We start from the raw sequence: 17,690 nt of genomic DNA, 5'->3' as shown, positions 1-17,690 counted from the left end.
GGAGACCTTGTTCAATATAAGCACTACATTCAGATGACCCCTTCATGAGTTGCACCTCCAGTATTTTCAAATCTTGGTTACTGCATATACAAAGGTATAATACATACTCAGCTCATGCTCTATTACATGATATGAACATAAGCAAATAAATGTATCAATTCCATCTCTGTGCTACAATAGAAAACTGCAAATCAATGTGTTTACACATGTTGACATTTAGTTAATAGTGATGGACGAATCTGTGCTGTTTCGTGTCGCTGAACAATTTCCAAAACGCAACAAATTTGCGCATCAAAGTCAAGGGGTATCCGAAAAATTTTAATGTGCGTCAATTTTATGTGCGTGGCTATTCTTACGCAAAATTTTTCGGGAATTTTTTTAGATGGCGGCAAAACAAAGAAATTTACCGCAAATTAATTCACCCATCACTATTAGTTAATACTAGAATCCAGTGTGTAATTTATTATATTGCTATGATATATTCAAATCCTGTACACTTATCCATTATACCCGTCTCTTTTTTCTGTACCCCAACATAATTCTTGTTATAAAAATGAAGAAAATCTGTTTTTCTTTAACAACTATTATGCTATGCTATACAGAAAACATCAAGATATACTGTATATTATTTCTATACTTTAGTACAGATTAATTAATTGGATCTGCTTATGCACTTGTCAATGTATTGCTAGAAAAATCTAATGCAATATGCAGCATCACCAGGAGATACAGTGATCTATAAGGCAATATAAGTCTACATACACATATGCCTTTCCTTGCACTTTTAACATTTGTGCTGTTAACTGTTCTTTGTATGTAGCTCATTGGGACAATTATATTTTCATACATACAAACATTAGAATGAACAATAAAAATAGTCAGTTATAATTTTAGCAGAAATGAAATCCCACAAAAGATGCATATAGCTTCTGAATTTTTGTAACCATTAGCTTTATCTAAAAAATCCCGTTATTTCATAACACCTGTGTTCTGAAACCAATAAAAACAATGATGTTTGAGGACCCTAATAATTTAAGAATGGTCATAAATCTCACACTCACAGTAGTACCGTAACCCTCCCCATGCTCCGTTGGAATTCAAACAAAGAGTGTGATGTAGCCAGCAAAAGGAAGTACAAAGGCATGGGGTTTAGAAATATATACTAAGGGTATATACAAAGGGTTCTCTGTCTGAACAGAGTATGTAGGGAATTAATTGAAATACAGCATGATACCAGATCTCCTTACACTACTGACATACATGTGTTCCTCTATTAGATTATCCTAAAGATATGTGTTTCTCAAGGACCTTGATAATTGTAGAAGAGATTATGTGAACACTTACCTATTGTGTATGTGGTAATTCTCTCAGGGCCTTCCATCTCTCCAAAAAGAGGCTTTATTGCAAAAATATATGACTTTCCATTCTCTAGATTCATAAGCCGGAAAGATCTGTATGTTGGCGCTAACTGCTCCATGGAGGATTCTGGGTCTAATTTAAATATAACATAGATGAGAGGTTTGATGTAAGTTTTGCTTTCAGCAAAAATGCCCAATATGCACACTACAATGCATTCATTTCCAATAAATTAACCCCCAAAAACCTGAATCTACAATTAATTATATTTACAGTTAGGCCCATAAATTTTTGGACAGAGGCAACTTTTTTCTAAATCTGTACATTACCACAATGAATTTTAAATGAAACAACTCAGATGCAGTTGAAATGCAGACTTTCATCTTTAATTCAGTGGGTTGAACAAAAAGATTGCATAAAAATGTGAGGAACTAAACCTTTTTTTTAACACAATCACTTCATTTCAGGGGCTCAAAAGTAATTAGACAAAAAAACTGAATACTTGGTTGAAAACCCTTTGCTGGCAATGACGACCTGAAGTCTTGAACTCATGGACATCACTAGATTCTGGGTTTCCTCCTTTTTAATGCTCTGCCAGGCCTTTACTGCAGCGGCTTTCAGTTGCCGTTTCTATGTGGACCTTTCTGTCTGAAGTTTAGTCTTCAACAAGTGAAATGCATCCTCAATTGGGTTCAGATCAGGTGACTGACTTGGCCATTTAAGAATATTCCAGTTAATCCCCACCACCTCTATCACTAAACTCTGACTTATTTAATGTAGTAGGTCATTCAGTTGTGAATATAGCCTATATGGTTTTCTAGCTTTTCTAGGCTAACTGGCTCTAATGGCAGTCACTGATATAGGCTGTCAGCTACATAAGTTATTCTTTCCTCCACCTGCACTAAGCAAGATGTTTTTCTCTCACACATCTTTGCTTCCAACATATTAAAATTGTACTTTTGGTTTCATGTCTTAATTAAACCAGAAATTGAATAGAATTGATTTGGCCTAACATAAGGACAGGTTTAACAATATAAGTTAATGTATTTATTTATTTTCTCATTTATTTATTAAGTAAAAATAATCTTCCAACTCTATACATTGTCTCTTAAAATAGCAAATACAATTGTAACCCTCTTCTCCTTTTAGACTGCAAGCTCTAATGAGAAAGGTTGTGTGACAATCAGCATTTGCATGAAATCAGTATATTTGAGTATACATTCCTCTATTGTAAAATATGGCTCTTATATTTATGTATGAATAATAGTAGGCACATTTAAAGCAACATTTACCCTCACATCTACAGGGCCAATACAATGCTTATTTTGTGTATCATCCCATCAGCATGCAGAGCTTAAGTTCCATTGCATACCTGAAGCCATCCTCCATGTTACAATATATGATGATGCCCCATTGACTCCAGACCAGCTTAATAAAACACTGTCCCCTGTGGTTTCTTTGACCTCAAATGACTCTACTTTTGGCAAATCCACTGTGAAACAAAATAAGCCACAATTAAACTGTCACTTAGAAAACAAATTTGACTTGCATGTCAAATTAGGTAGCTTTGGTAGCTTACGTGTTTTTGCAGTAAGAAGTACTGAACTGCCTTCACGATTCCCAATTATTGAGGACACATAGATGTTGTAAGTGGCACTTTCCTTAAGATCAGTGATTGTGAAAAATGATGTGTCAGCAGAGACAATCTTAGAGTTTCTTGCGCCACCTAGGGATTAAATGATAATTACTGATAAAATATATTTGTATAGAATTTACTGTAATTACATATTTGTTTCTAAAGTGGTAATGCTATGGAATGGGAAATGAATGCCAACTGGTGAGGGTGTATTCGTCTCCACAGTTCTTACAGAGGTGACTGCAGAAAGTAAGAGTTATGGCACACATGACATTTTTATCATAGCTCTCTAAACTCCTTTAATCTACAGCCATTGTTTCCTTATGAAAAAATGGAAAGCTCATGCCTATGACAGACACTGGTGTGATAAACAGACACTGCTTGGGAATATTCAGTTCATCCATATGCCATTATTGTAACCTTACTGCAGAATTAGTATGTACCCTATACAAGGCTGTATACAAATCTAAACAGGGTTAGCATAAAGCATACCATCAAATGGTACCCATGATATCTTATAATGTGTTATTCCAGGTGTTTTCTTCCAAGACAGTTTCAGAGAAGTAACTCCTGTATCAATGATCTGCAGATCTTTTACAGGCAACAGCTGAACAGGATTTGAGTCTGCAAAAATAAAGAAAATCCAAATAACAAGTATGTATGTGTCATACATCTCCTATACACCTATGCAGTATCCTTAGAGTCTATAAACTAGAAATAATAAAATCAAACTAAATTAAGTACTATCTTTGCTTCCATTAACTCACCGAAAACCAGGGTATTTTTCGAGGTAGGTTTATGAAGCCAGCAAAAGATTTAAAATAAGGCATAATGGCAGCATTGTATTATAAATATTTTTGAAAATATTTATACTACACAATTACATTCATGTTTAGTTGGTTTGCCTACCATAAGGGGGGCAGTGTTTCCCCATGTTGCCTCAAGATGGGTACCACGGTAAAATCTTTGGCTGGTGCTAATAAAATAATCTACAAAATGAATAATTAATTAATAAAATAGTATTTTTTTATCCCGAAACTTCAAATTATAATAAAGTTAAATTAATTAATGATAAACTCCTGTTACTTTCTCCATATAGAGTACAGGTGTCTGTGTGGATGAATAACAGTGTGAGCATACTCCACATGTTTCTGGGGGCTTGCACACCAGATGATATTCCGTGGTAGACATAATTACATAAACTTGGTCTATTATGACACATGTCCATGCATTTAACAGGTTGCAAACCCCCCCCCACTCTTTCTTAAATGAAAATATGTATGCGCCATGGAAAGACTATGAAAAGAAGTTTGAAGAAGGGAGCAAAAGTTTTCGACAATATCAATATTACATTGTGATATTTGACCAATGCTTACCTGTGGTTTGAATTAGAGTGGCTGGAGGCCCTTCAAAGTTATTAAATATTGCCTGAACATTCACAATGTACTTTGTGTTTGGGTACAAATTTGTGATGTGATAGGACCTGACACTTGGAGCCAGATACTGATTTTTCGGATTGTCTGAAAAACAATATAAACATAACAAATATATCACATGTCTCATATCTTGAAAAAAACAGACTATAAAGTAATTCATTCAACATGTATGAAAGGAATACAAGGTAGTTTTTGAGTTATATGCACTCAAGTATACAGAAGTATTAAAAAAACTTAGTTCTTAAGTTCTTAAAGTTTTAATAAAAAAGAACATCTGGTTATCTTCTTCATAAGATATGATGACCTGCTTTATGGGAAAAGAACTTAAAAAATATACAAGTACATGAACACTATTTCAAAAATGTTTTGTTATTTGCCATTAAAGATAATGGTAGATGGGACTCTTTGAATCCCATAGTATTCCTTTGGCAACTTAAAGAAATCCATAAGTGAAAAACGTATGGCTTGCCATCCTTGTCAAACACTTGGCTTAACACTTACATCTTACATGTTCCTTAGGCTTAAAGGATAAGTAAACCTTAAAAAACTGAATGTATAATTGCTCAGGGTGCTTTTCTAAGCACTTTTGCAATTTGTATTGATTTTTTTTCAGTTTCAAATCTATTGAAGTTTTCATTAGAAATTAAACAAATTGTGTAACAACAGTGTGACCTACTGGTCAGTTCCTGAAACTGTACAGTCAAAGACATTCAAAGAGATATATACCTTCATAGAGAAAACAGAGAAGTGTTCTGATGTTGCTCTGCTCATGAAGGAGATAGGAAAGGGCATGTAAGGCTTCTGATTTTACTAGTGTATGAGGGATTGATGTCATTATACATGGAATTTTGATATACTTTTGATGACATTTTATATGATATTCAGTCTCTTATTTTAATTAGTAGTAATTGTTTTATTTATTTTGTTTTATCTTACTGACTGCCAAGAGAAATTGTGTATGTTAAAGAGGAATAACTTGCTTGAATAGGTAAAAGAATGTCAATTATGGGATTACTTGTAAATTTACACGCTAAACTTTAGTGGTAGAATCAATTGTATCAAATAAATTTAATACATTTAGAAACCCCCTCTAGTCTATTTATAGATGTGTAATTACTACTAGTATCAGTGCTAAAACCAAATTTTATATTCACACATATGCTCAGTATTTCACAAATTAATTGGAAAAATTTGAATTTTTTCGGATTTTTTTGAAAATCTGGAAATAGCCCAAATTTGAAAACTCTAGCTGAAACCTGTCGAGGTCATGTAGAATGGCAAAGGTCCCTTGAACCATTTGAAGATGTTTGTAGCGTTCATGATGTTTGTGTTTTCTTCTGTGGGTTTTGCTTGAAAACTCGATTAACTTGAGCAATTTGAGGTTTTTTTAGTGAAAACTTGATCAATTAGAGTATTCGGGGTTTTCACCCCGAATTCACTGATTTGAGTTTTTTTTATTCAAGCTCCTTCATAAATCAGAAAACATTTGAGTTGTGGGTTCATTCAAGGTATAAAACAAAGCTCACAAAGCTCACAAACTAGACCTTTTATTAAACAAAACCTTAGGGGCAGATTTACTTATGGTCGAATATCGAGGGTTAATTAACCCTCGATATTCGACTGCCGAATTGAAATCCTTCGACTTTGAATATCGAAAAAATCGTTCGATTAAATCCTTCGAATCGTTCAATTCGAAGGATTTTATTCCATCGATCGAACGGTTTTTCTTCGACCTAAAAAAAGCTAGCAAAGCCTATGGGGACCTTCCCCAAAGGCTAACATTGACTTCGGTAGGTTTTAGGTGGCGAACTAGGGGGTCGAAGTTGTTTTTTAAAGAGACAGTACTTCGACTATCGAATGGTCGAATAGTCGAATGATTTTTAGTTCGAATTGTTCGATTCAAAGTCGTAGTCAAAGGTTCAAGTGGCCCATTCGATGGCCGAAGTAGCCAAAAAAAACATTCGAAATTGGAAGTTTTTTTTTATTCTATTCCTTCACTCGAGCTAAGTAAATGGGCCCGTAGTGTTAATACATATTAACCATGCTTTAATGGGGTTTTCTCTTCCTTTGGAATCTTGATGTAATTAATTATTTAATGTCATGCCCATTTGATGTCAAGGTAATTTATCGCACTACTTATGACTGTCAATAGTGATGGGTGAATTTATTTGCCAGGCAAGTCACAGCGAATTCGTGCAATTCATTGCTGGCGAATAAATTTGCAAAACTGCCGCAAAATTTGTGCCGGCGCCCAAAAGACGGAAACGAGAAACCGGTGCCATTTCGCAAATGTTTCGCCGTTACGTGGGAAACAGCTTTCAAATGATGTTACACTCTACTTGACTCTCATAAATATATTATGTACTCATTTAGACATTTTCATTCTTTGCATGACTTCTGTCACATTTTTGGAAAATGGCATTGCTGAATACAGTTAAAGAAACAATAAAACATACAAACCTGATGTTGTAGTGCTCCAGGAAATTTTATATTCCGTAGCTCCAATGGTTGAACTCCAAGCCAGCGAGATAGAGGAACTTGTGTATCCTGTCACCTTAAAGTTAGAAACATATCCAAGTGGGGCTGTAGAAAAATCACATTAGGATATGTATTGGTGTAAACATAGTTTTGTTATGAACTATAAATTATCTTGCATATAATATAGATGCCCAACACATTCTTGGGCAAGCAAGTACAGGTATGGGATCCCTTATTTAGAAACCCATTTTCCAGAAAGCTCAGAATTATGGGAAAGCCATCTTCCATGGACTCCATTTTAATCAATAAAAAAAACAACAACTTTATCTTTAGTAATAAAGCAGTACTTCGTACTAAATCCTTACTAAGATATAATTAAATCTTATTGGTGGCAAAACAATCCTATTGGTTTTTTTTTATGTTAAAATTACTTTTTTTTTTTTACTTCAATAAATTTTTTATGTTTATCACAACATTAGTGTACAGTCAATCATTGCTATCAGAAAACACAAAGCAGCATGCCAACATGTACATACAATAAGCAATGAGACATACATCATCTGTAAACGTACATTTGTTGTGTGAACCAAAGTTCGTACTTCCGTAAATGGTTAAAATTACTTTTAAGTCTACTTAGGGACAGATTTATCAAAGTGTGGAATTATAGCTCACCACAGAAAAACTCACCCACTTTCTATTCATTCCTATGGGATTTTTAGAAATATATTTATCAATAGGGTGAACGTTAGATATTTCTCTCAATAAGGGGAACTGACAGTTTACTGGTACTTACATGTTCTGAGTGTGGTTGAAATTCCAGGCCCTGCCACAGAGCCAAAGAGCACATATAATGAAAGGACATATTCCGTATTGTGAACAAGGTGTTTCAGTTGGTAGCTTATGATAGAACTATTGAGGGCCAGCTGACGTGGACGGTCCTTACCAATAAATTCTGTAGACAGATGGAAAAAAGGGAATGATGACTGGAGCCCCAAAGGACCTCCTTCCTATGTCCTTTTGTGTGAGGTAGGTGTAATTTTCTTGGGATACAAGGAACCATTCCCTACCTCCATTCCCATATGACTGTGATGTGGTCCTAAAATACATTAGCAAATACTGGACAGGTTTCAGGCAGATTGGGGCTATTTTTATGAGTAACTGGTATGACCAATGTTGTTCTGTTTTTAAAAATTAAATGTTGGTAGGTATGGCAATACAATACATTTTCTAAATTGTATTTTAAAAAACAGTTAGTGAGGCCACATCAATAGGTCCAATAACTTAGTTTTTATTTGTTCTACCAACATACTGCAGCATATATGAATTCTTAGGCAAATAAAACCAGTAAACTATTTTGCAAACAAGTTTTATTCCCCCAATAACCCTCTAAATTTAGTAATGATAAATAAAGCAAAATCATGTTTATTCTGTTTGTCATATTTATAAAAAAACCTTTACCTTTAAATATTGTTACGCAGAGATGATTAAGCATAACTATTATGCAGCTAGAGGTACAAAGTTACCTGGTGTGGGACCCCATGCAAGCCTATATCCTGTAGCTCCAGGCACAGCATTCCATGACACCACTGCAGTGCTTATAGTTACTGCACTTATTTTAAGACTTTGTACTGCACTAGAAGCCACTGAAATAGTATAAAAAATAAATGTTACAATCCAATGCATATTACTACAATTAACAGTGCAGCACAGCGTGATTAAAATATTGTCTTAACATGCCACATTTTATATACATTAGGGTTCTGTTACAATATCAAATGCCCTTCTACAGGACATTTTCCAAAACTCTGCAGCATTGTACAATATATTGGTATATGGACTGTTTTGAATGACGAACTCATTCGTTTGAATTTTATTCTGAAACTGCAGAGACTGGCAGAGTGGAACAGCAGAGGAAGTACAGGTGCTGAAGTGCCTAGCAGCAGAATTCATTATGGAGTGGAGAAATGACTGGAGAGGAAGACCAATTAATAAAGAGTTACAGTAGCCAACACATGATATGATAACAATCTTATATTGGGTGCTAAATTTTCATATTTTGAAAATAAATTAGAATAAATACAAACTCATACAGTCTTTATTGCCAAATGGACTTGTCATGAAATTAATTGCGTAAAATTAAAAACTGGGTATAATAGATTGGCTGTGTAAAATAAAAAATGTTTTCAAAATAGTTAGTTAGCAAAAAATGTAATGTATAAAGGCTGGAGTGACTGGATCAATGACTTGCAGGGGGGGGCACATGGGTCATAACAATTTTCTTTTGAATCTGACCTGCATTCTATGGATCAATTGCAAACTCACTCAACAGTTATGTCCCATTTGGCCCTCCTTAAAGTCTATGACTAACTAAGAGGGTAGAGAGCTGTAAAACCAGAAGTTCTGTTCTGTTAGACATCCGCTTACTTATAGATTACATTTTTGGCTAACTAACTATAATAGAAACATTTATTATTTTTTTATTTTTACACTGAACTGATCCTTTAAGATAATAATTGTTTCATATACTGTAGGTACATCTTTCATGGATTACTATTTATTATAACACTGAGCTATGCAGTACACCTGCATCTGTATTTTTAAAGAAAAATACTATTCCAATACTGAGGCCAAACAATCCTATTGGGTTTTTCAACATGTTAATGTTTTAATTACCTTAAATCAAGGAGATCCACATTACATAAAGACCCATATTCTTCAGTTTAAATGTATCAGAGCCAATGTATGTTTTATTGGTTTAAACAACAGTGATTTATGATTTAATTTTCATCCTTGGCACTATATTGAGCTTATGAAGTACCACACATATATAATATATATACATATATTTATACTTACAGGTTGCATATATATACTTACAGGTTGTAGCTTTTGCTGTGACAATAGGACCCTCTATGTCCACAAAGATTGGGTTAACCGTCACAGTGTACTCAGTGTCCGCCTGAAGCCCTTGAATCATATACTGGGAATAACTATCAGCTAAATTAACATTTTGGTCATAGCCCTCTGCATAGCAAAAGAAAAGGGTATTATTAGCAAGGATGTATATAAGTGCAGAATGATTACATTTTCAATATTGATGCACCGAATCTGAGCTATTTTTTATCAGGATTTGGATATGCCTTGGCAAATCAAATCCAAACCCTATTAAAAAAATCAGTGTTGCTTGTATATATATATATATATATATATACAAGCAACCCAATATATCCCAATATATTTATTGATGTTGCCATTAACATCTTCATGTTCATTTTGAAATAAATAACACTAAAATGAACAGCAATTATTTACACACACACACTGAAATAATCTGAAAAATATTGTCCTTATATATAAACTGATATTACAAAAAAAAACCAGTGGAGAAATCCATTTATCAGCATTCTGGTGGTTTAAGTGGTTTTAGTAACCACGAAACAACTTATTTTCTCTAAAACCACAAATGCAAAGTCATTTATTAAAACAGCTTAATATAAAAAACACAAACAAATAAAAATTCAGAACTAATCTGAATATTAATACAAAAATCTCAACATTCTTACATTTTTTGTGCTATACCTTAATGCTACCTTAATGCTACTAAAACATTTGAACTAGTGATGTGCGGGCTGTCCCAAAGCATGCAGGTAGGGTGGGGTTGGGCCGGCTTCCACATAACGTCCTTTGGGCAGGTTTAGGTTGAAGTTTAGCCTACATTCACCCCCACCCGTGGCCTTCTTCTGCCCCACTTTCACTTTTTATATACTCATACAGGCCCCATCCCCTTTTGTGACATCACATTGGGGAGGGAGCAGGTATATAAAGAGGGAATCGCACCCGGTCAAGGTTGTATGCGGGTGGAAAAGCAGCGTTTTTTATTACAGAGAAAAAAGGAAATCAGTCAAGATTTTTAAAATGGACTCTACAGAAAATGAATGTATTTCTGAGATTCTTGCATAATGGGTTTGTCTTAACACTCTCTGATGGTCCATGCTTTTCTGGGTAACATGCTACTTCATCATATCGCCATTATTAATTTGCCCCTGCCTTTGTGTTCAGTTTTCATCAAGTAGTGATTAATATTTCATTACATCTGGAACAGTCCAATCTTGCAATTCATAAATTATCTCTTTCAATTTATTGCAGGGATGAATCCACACCCACCTACTGGCAGTGGGTTTGATTAGTAGCCATAAAAATGAACCAGTTTGATGGATGCTTTTGCCAAATGATGAGGTACATTGCTTTCCCCTCAGGAAATAGCCATATACAGCACTGTGTGAGCAGAACAAAATGCTTAAATGTATAATAGTGGTGGAGGATAAAGCAATATTCCCAGGCCATGCATGAGTGCATTTTGCTAAGTTTATGTTTGCAGAGGTTCATACAGAGGACACATACACCATAATTAATTTCAGGAATCACACTATTCCTACCACAGATATCATTTATATTGTTTATTATACATGGTGTGGAAAATCTGTTCAAAAGTTATATTTAAGAGCACTTAACTAATTTAAATGTAATGTGACCTTTCAAAGGCAAAAAATAGTGAAATATGCCTATAAGGCTTTTTGTAATTGTTAAAATTTACCTCCATGTATAAACAAAAAAAGTTTTTTTATGTTTCTGAATAATATTACATGATCGTGAACAAGTGTGCGTTACTGAACCAATCATAGTATTATTGGAAATGCATATGTTTTATAGTATAGCTTAAACTCATGCACACACTATAGTATTATAGTTACATTTAATTACTTGTGTTTTGAATGCTGTCTTCTATCATGCTCCTACACCATAACAAAATCACATAAACTGGAAATATGCAATATTAGCACGGTTGTTCTCTAGCATATTAGAGCAACTGTTCATTACATCTGTTCATGTTTCTATAGTAGAGTTACATTGCAATAAATTATAGAAAATTTAATTGCTTTTTTATATTTGTATATGTATATGGGTATTGTATGCATGCGTATCAAGACTACCGCCTACTGTAGTAGAACTAGAAAGGAAATAAACAAAAAAAGCTATAATGACCTGCAGACGACCAAGTGAGTCGATACCCAGTTGCTCCACGCACTGTAGTCCATTGTGCTCGTATAGTGCCTGTTGTGATGTTCTGAAGGGTGAGACTTTTAACAGCAAGAAGTTTCACTGCAATTAAGGAAAAAATAGTAACACATTTAAAACCACAGCAATATTATAAATTTGTATTTAGCAATATAAAAAAACATTCCTTCAAAGGCAGGACCAGGGTAGTTATTACAGCAGTCAGAGGCTAATAAGGGGTTGTACCCTGTGGTGTCAATGCTGTGAGAATAGGGACACAAGTGGTCAGGCTCAGGAATAGGGAGATTCCTGGAGTAATACACCTTTGTGAGCAACACCTAGCACTGGAGATCACCAAGGCAGGCAATGCCACCTCTGTGTGTTATGAAATTTGTATGTGATATTGTGTGACTAGATTGTAAGCTCTTTTGGGCAGGGCCCCCTTCACTACATGTTATGGTTATTGGTTGCTTTGTATGATTAATGTATGTTGTGCAGTGCAGTGGAATATGTTGGCATTTATAAAAACAAGTTAATAATTGTAACTGATTAAGAATGTGTTTGTGCATTTATTGATCAAGATCTTGTACCATCTGAATCAACACCCACTAAAGAGAATTTGTGTAACTTCAATCAATAAAGTATCATCTGTTTTTTAAACAACCACTGGTGCCCAAAATTATTTGGAAGATGAAGATGTGCGTGTGTGGAATCGATGTAGTTAACCATTCATCTAACATCCTACTGGGAGTTGCCGGGAATTATGTCTAACCTGACCCGGTATAAGGTAACCATTCGTATATACAATGTGGATGGATCAGCACCCTCTTTTCTTGAATGATTTAAAATGTATTATTCATGGTAAAACACACCACAATCCTACATAATGTATACCGTGTATAAAAGTGAAGTTTTTCACTGAGTGACTAAACAAAATGGCCGTATGATCGTACTGTAGATTAAAAAGAAACTATGCTCAGCTTTTAAACATTTCTTTTAGATATGCTAGCTCTTTAAAGGAAAACTATACTATATAAAAATATATTGAGTAGAACAGCTCATACTGTATGTAAAACCACACTTCGGGCACATTTACTATGGGTCGAAGTGAATTTTACAATTTCAGAAACTTCAAATTTCGAAGTAATTTTTGGATACTTCGACCATCGAATAGGCCAAATTCGACTTTGATTCGAAGTGTAAAACTTTGACTTCGAAAATCGAAGTACTGTCTCTTTAAAAAAGTTCGACTTTGACACTTCGCCATCTTAAACCTGCCGAATTGCGTGTTTGGGCAAGTTTTGAGAAATCTAACGATTTTATCATATGATCGTATGAATTTAAAAATCCTTCGACTTCGAATGTCAAACTACCCTATTTGATGGTCGAATTTCGAAGTTTTTTGCACTTCGAAATTCGAACCCTTAGTAAATGTGCCCCTTTATGTAAATAAACCATTTTCATAATAATATACTTTTTGATTAGTATGTGCCATTGGTATAAATAGAAAATTGCCATTTTAAAAAATAAGGGCCACCCCTTGGGATTCTAAGATTCACAGTGCACACAAAAAATCAAACAAACCACACAGGTCACACGAGACAATTAACAGACAGAGTTATGTCTTTTGCTTCCTCAGTTCTTCTTGTTACTCTTGTAGAGTTGTAGTATTTCTGGTCAGGTGACCTCTGAGGCAGCACACAGACATCATTAAATGCTGGTTCAAGTCAAGAAATGTAAAAGGGCAATATTTACTTAAATATATATACCAGTTTGGTAAGATTCTTTAATATGCCACTTAATATGATAGAAATCTGTTAATTTTTTGGGTGTAAAGTTTTTCTTTAAAGAAACATATTATAGGGAATGTATACCCACTTTCAAAACTGCAGAGTATCACTTAACCACTTAGTCTGTCTGTTTTCAGTTGTACCCACTTGAGATATGAAGTGGGTATCCTTACATTGTAAAATATTGCCACTATACACTTGAAGACAGCTGATGAATAGACCAGCAGTGCAGAAAGGGAAAAACAAATACTGCTTCCAGCGAAAACGACATTTATATAAACAGTAATGAATACTGGAAAGGTATTAAGAGTGACTTGTATTATTAGTTAGATTTTATTCATGGGGTTATCTTTCTCTTAATGATTACAAGATCATCCTCTTGACTATGGTTCCATTTACACACACAATTGTAGCTCACACATATTAAAAACACAAGTAGTTGCAATGAATCAAACAGATCTCCATATTATACGTGAATTACCCTGAAAATTAAAATGTAATATAAGCTTCATTGTACTGAAATAAGAAATTAAACATTCTGTACTGTTTCTGAAATAATCAAGTTAATCTTCACTATCCCTCTGTCAGCATCCGTTTCTCTTCATTCTCTCTTCCTGCAGGAGTTGAGTGTCAGATTTTGATTTTGATTATAAGCTTCATCATACTTAAATAAGAAATTAAATAGTCTGCATTGTTTCTGAAATAATCAAGTTAATCTTCACTATGCCTCTCTCAGCATCTGTTTCTCTTCATTCTCTCTTCATGCAGGAGTTGGGTGTCAGATTTTGATTGGCAGACTCCCTTTCCTAGCAGATGTATTAGAGCTCAAATAAATGATTCCAGCACAAACAAAATCCTAACAAAAAAACTGACTGGCACAAATCCTACATGTAGAAACAAGATTTCTGGTGATTTTAAGAGTAAGCTGTAATACATCTTCTAGACAAAAGGAGCCCCCCCAAAGGCTGTATTAGACCTAACTGCCAATCAAAACGATTTTCCCAACTTGCATGAACAGAGTCACCTGCTAAGAGAGGAGTGTCAAGAGTAACTTGATTTCAGAAACAGGTCAGAATTTTAAATGAAATTAAAATAAATAAAACTTATAATAAACATGATTTTCACAATAGTCTCTTTTAAAGGTTAGTAGAATTACTGCAGTTTTGAAATTTTATGTCATTTTTTTAAAAAGTTTGTGAGTGATTTGTAAAACAGAATGAAATTAAACCTTACAAAATCAGTTTTCAGTTGCCATTTTTATAAGGTGACCGGGTAATAAGTAGACTGTATGAGTAAGTTATTTTTATTGGAATAGGATAAAATACAGGAACACATTAAGCAAGGGACAATGATTAAGAAAAGGTTTAGGAATTGTTCATCTGCGCTGCCTTTGTTTCACCTGTCAAATTTTGGTAGCAGTAGATAGATACCTCATTTAATTACAAATATTTATTTTTTCCTCTACTGGAGAAGGTTTACTGTAGATATTTACAGAAAAAGTTATTGTCATCAGATTTTAGAGAAGAAATGTAAAGGTACATTATGTTTATGAAAAAGCAATTTTATTTAGTTTTTCAAGACAATAGTAACTAAAGTTGTTGGAAAAAGAGAGAGACAGCTAAAAAACATTTTGGTAAAACAAATGATGAGACTTAAGCTTATTTACAGTATAACCCCTATTCAGCATTCCTAGGATTACAAAAGGGTGGACTGAATAATATTGAGGAAATACTATGCAATAATAATCTGTTTTACCCTGGCTTCAAGAGCTGACTTATACTGGAGATATACTGGTAGAATTACAACCCATATTCATATTCCTTCTCTCATGAGAAGGGCATCTTTTAACAATTTTATACTGATACATTAGTTGTTATTATTATTCCCCTCTATACAGCCCTGCTGAAAATGTATAAACAAACTATAATATTCACTGGGATGCTCTTATGTTATTTCACAGTATTATTTGGATAAACAATGAAACAAGAGTACTAAACATGTAAAGAATAAACATGTAGAATCAGTTTGAAAATATAAATGGATAAATAAAAGAAATTATACTAAAGAGAGTCTTTGGGGTAAATTTATCAAAGAGTGAAGTTCCGCCACTAGAGTGAAATTCTGCAGCTCTCAATTCATTTCTATGGGATTTTGAAAGACGTATTTATCAATGAGTGAAAGTGAAATTTCACCCTTTGAGGAATATGCCCTTAAAAATCCCATGGAAATGAATGAGGAGTGGTGGAATTTCACTCTAGTGGCGGAACTTCACTATTAACTTCACTCTTTGATAAATATACCCCTATGAGTGAACTGATTTGGGTTTTAAACTAAAAAATTCTCCATTACATTTGTTCCCACATTCCTAATTCAACTTACATGTGCGTCCAACTGCTGAGACAGGCTTACTTGGTCCTTCTGGATATACAGCATAGATACTGACAGTATACTCTTTATCTTCCTCTAGATTATCAATAGTGTGAGAGAAAACATCTCCACTAACAATCTGTTCATAAGTTAATCCAGGTCTGTTGGCTTAAAAGTAAGAATGATTTAATAATGTATAAATACAAATCAAACCACTGTGAACAAAAGCTTCAAATTACATGAATGCCATCTCCCAAAGACTCCATTTTAATGAAATAATTCACATTTTTAAAATCATCCCTTGAGAAACGTTGGGTTTGTAAAAGAGAGAGAGATAGAGAGAGAGTTTTTATTGAAGACTTTTCACCACTCATCCGAGTGACTTCTTCAGTTCAACTGAATTGGTAGGGAATTGGTAGCGAATCTGAAAATCCGCCATCTCAGACCTGCCGAGGTTGTGTTTAAATGAATGGCAGAGGTCCCTATCCTAGTTAGAAGTTATCGTCACCTGCACTGGGTTTTCCCTGAAAATCCAACCATTTCGGGCTTTTTGGGCAAAACCGGTAAAAATCCTAAGATTCAGGTAAAACAGCTAGGAAAAAAATCATACTTTTTTTCAGGTTTTCCCCTTAACTGATTAATTGGAGCTTTTAAAATAAGGTCAGATTGGGTGTGGTGGTTTGGTCGTTGTATTTTAATTAAAAATAATTAGGTAAATTCGGGTTTTAGTAAATAACACTCTAAATGCCCAGTTGATTATAATAGATAGTGTATATCATGACATGAAAAAATGAGAATCTTCATAGACATACTGTACATACATACATAACTTGTCAGGAATAATAGGCTGACCATAAGCGACATCAGTCCATGTGGGTAAACAGTTCCTTGTACAGTTTGTTTAAGTGGCAAGAAATAAAATGCACTCATAATGAGTGAATAATAATGTCTGATAAACAGACTAAGGTCTTAAGAGGTAGTATGCAAGCAATGATTGAAAACAGGTCAAGGTCAGCAGGCAAGCAATACATCTAAGTAATGGGCCAGAGCTCAGAATCAGAAATCCACAGCAGACAGGTCACAGGCAGGGAATCAGGAACCAGGCAGGGAATCAGGAACCACAGGAATTCAGTAATAACTAAGGGCAGCAGTATTTGTAAAGACCAAGCAGTGGTAGCACTGGTAAGCAATAACCAAAAGCTAGTGTAAATGAAAAGGTTGAGGTAACAGGGTCATTGAGGGAGCAGTGAGAGATATACACTGTATTATGGCAATCAGAGTAGTTCACAAAAGCAAACACATGAAACCTCCAAAAGCTCAGTCAATAAATTCAATGTCGGTTTATCACACAGTCCAGAGTTTGAATATGGAAAGATCCTGCCAATAAATCATTATAATATCACATGGCAGCAGTACATTCTGAATCAGAACTGATCAATCATCACTTTTGTAGTATCAGCTTCCATGACAGATGTAACCTCACTAATAATGATGAACTGCAATACCATTGGTATTTAAAAGATGTTCTAACAATATGCAAGATGTGAATCTGCTGTGAACAACTTTAAAGGC

At 34.4% G+C, this 17,690-nt stretch overlaps 1 protein-coding gene across 9 annotated transcripts in view; it reads right to left on the bottom strand.

Moving 5' to 3' along the window:
* LOC108711240 (collagen alpha-1(VII) chain) overlaps positions 1 to 17,690 on the bottom strand; it is a 181,287-nt gene that overhangs the window by 136,578 nt on the left and 27,019 nt on the right. For all 9 annotated transcript variants that reach the window (XM_018252788.2, XM_018252787.2, XM_018252789.2 and 6 more), the window contains exons 10-20: positions 16,131 to 16,286; positions 11,950 to 12,066; positions 9,784 to 9,930; positions 8,430 to 8,549; positions 7,700 to 7,858; positions 6,889 to 7,011; positions 4,369 to 4,512; positions 3,485 to 3,616; positions 2,936 to 3,082; positions 2,729 to 2,848; positions 1,345 to 1,491 (exon numbers count right to left, since the gene is read on the bottom strand). In XM_018252788.2, the coding sequence (XP_018108277.1) occupies positions 1,345 to 1,491; positions 2,729 to 2,848; positions 2,936 to 3,082; positions 3,485 to 3,616; positions 4,369 to 4,512; positions 6,889 to 7,011; positions 7,700 to 7,858; positions 8,430 to 8,549; positions 9,784 to 9,930; positions 11,950 to 12,066; positions 16,131 to 16,286 (1,512 nt within the window). The remainder of the gene's footprint in view (positions 1 to 1,344; positions 1,492 to 2,728; positions 2,849 to 2,935; positions 3,083 to 3,484; positions 3,617 to 4,368; positions 4,513 to 6,888; positions 7,012 to 7,699; positions 7,859 to 8,429; positions 8,550 to 9,783; positions 9,931 to 11,949; positions 12,067 to 16,130; positions 16,287 to 17,690) is intronic.

Source organism: Xenopus laevis, chromosome 3L (assembly GCF_017654675.1).
Source record: "Xenopus laevis strain J_2021 chromosome 3L, Xenopus_laevis_v10.1, whole genome shotgun sequence".
Classification (NCBI taxonomy): Eukaryota; Metazoa; Chordata; class Amphibia; order Anura; family Pipidae; genus Xenopus; species Xenopus laevis.
The sequence above is the reverse complement of the archived record's forward strand: the minus strand, read 5'-3'. Positions and strand labels throughout refer to the sequence as shown.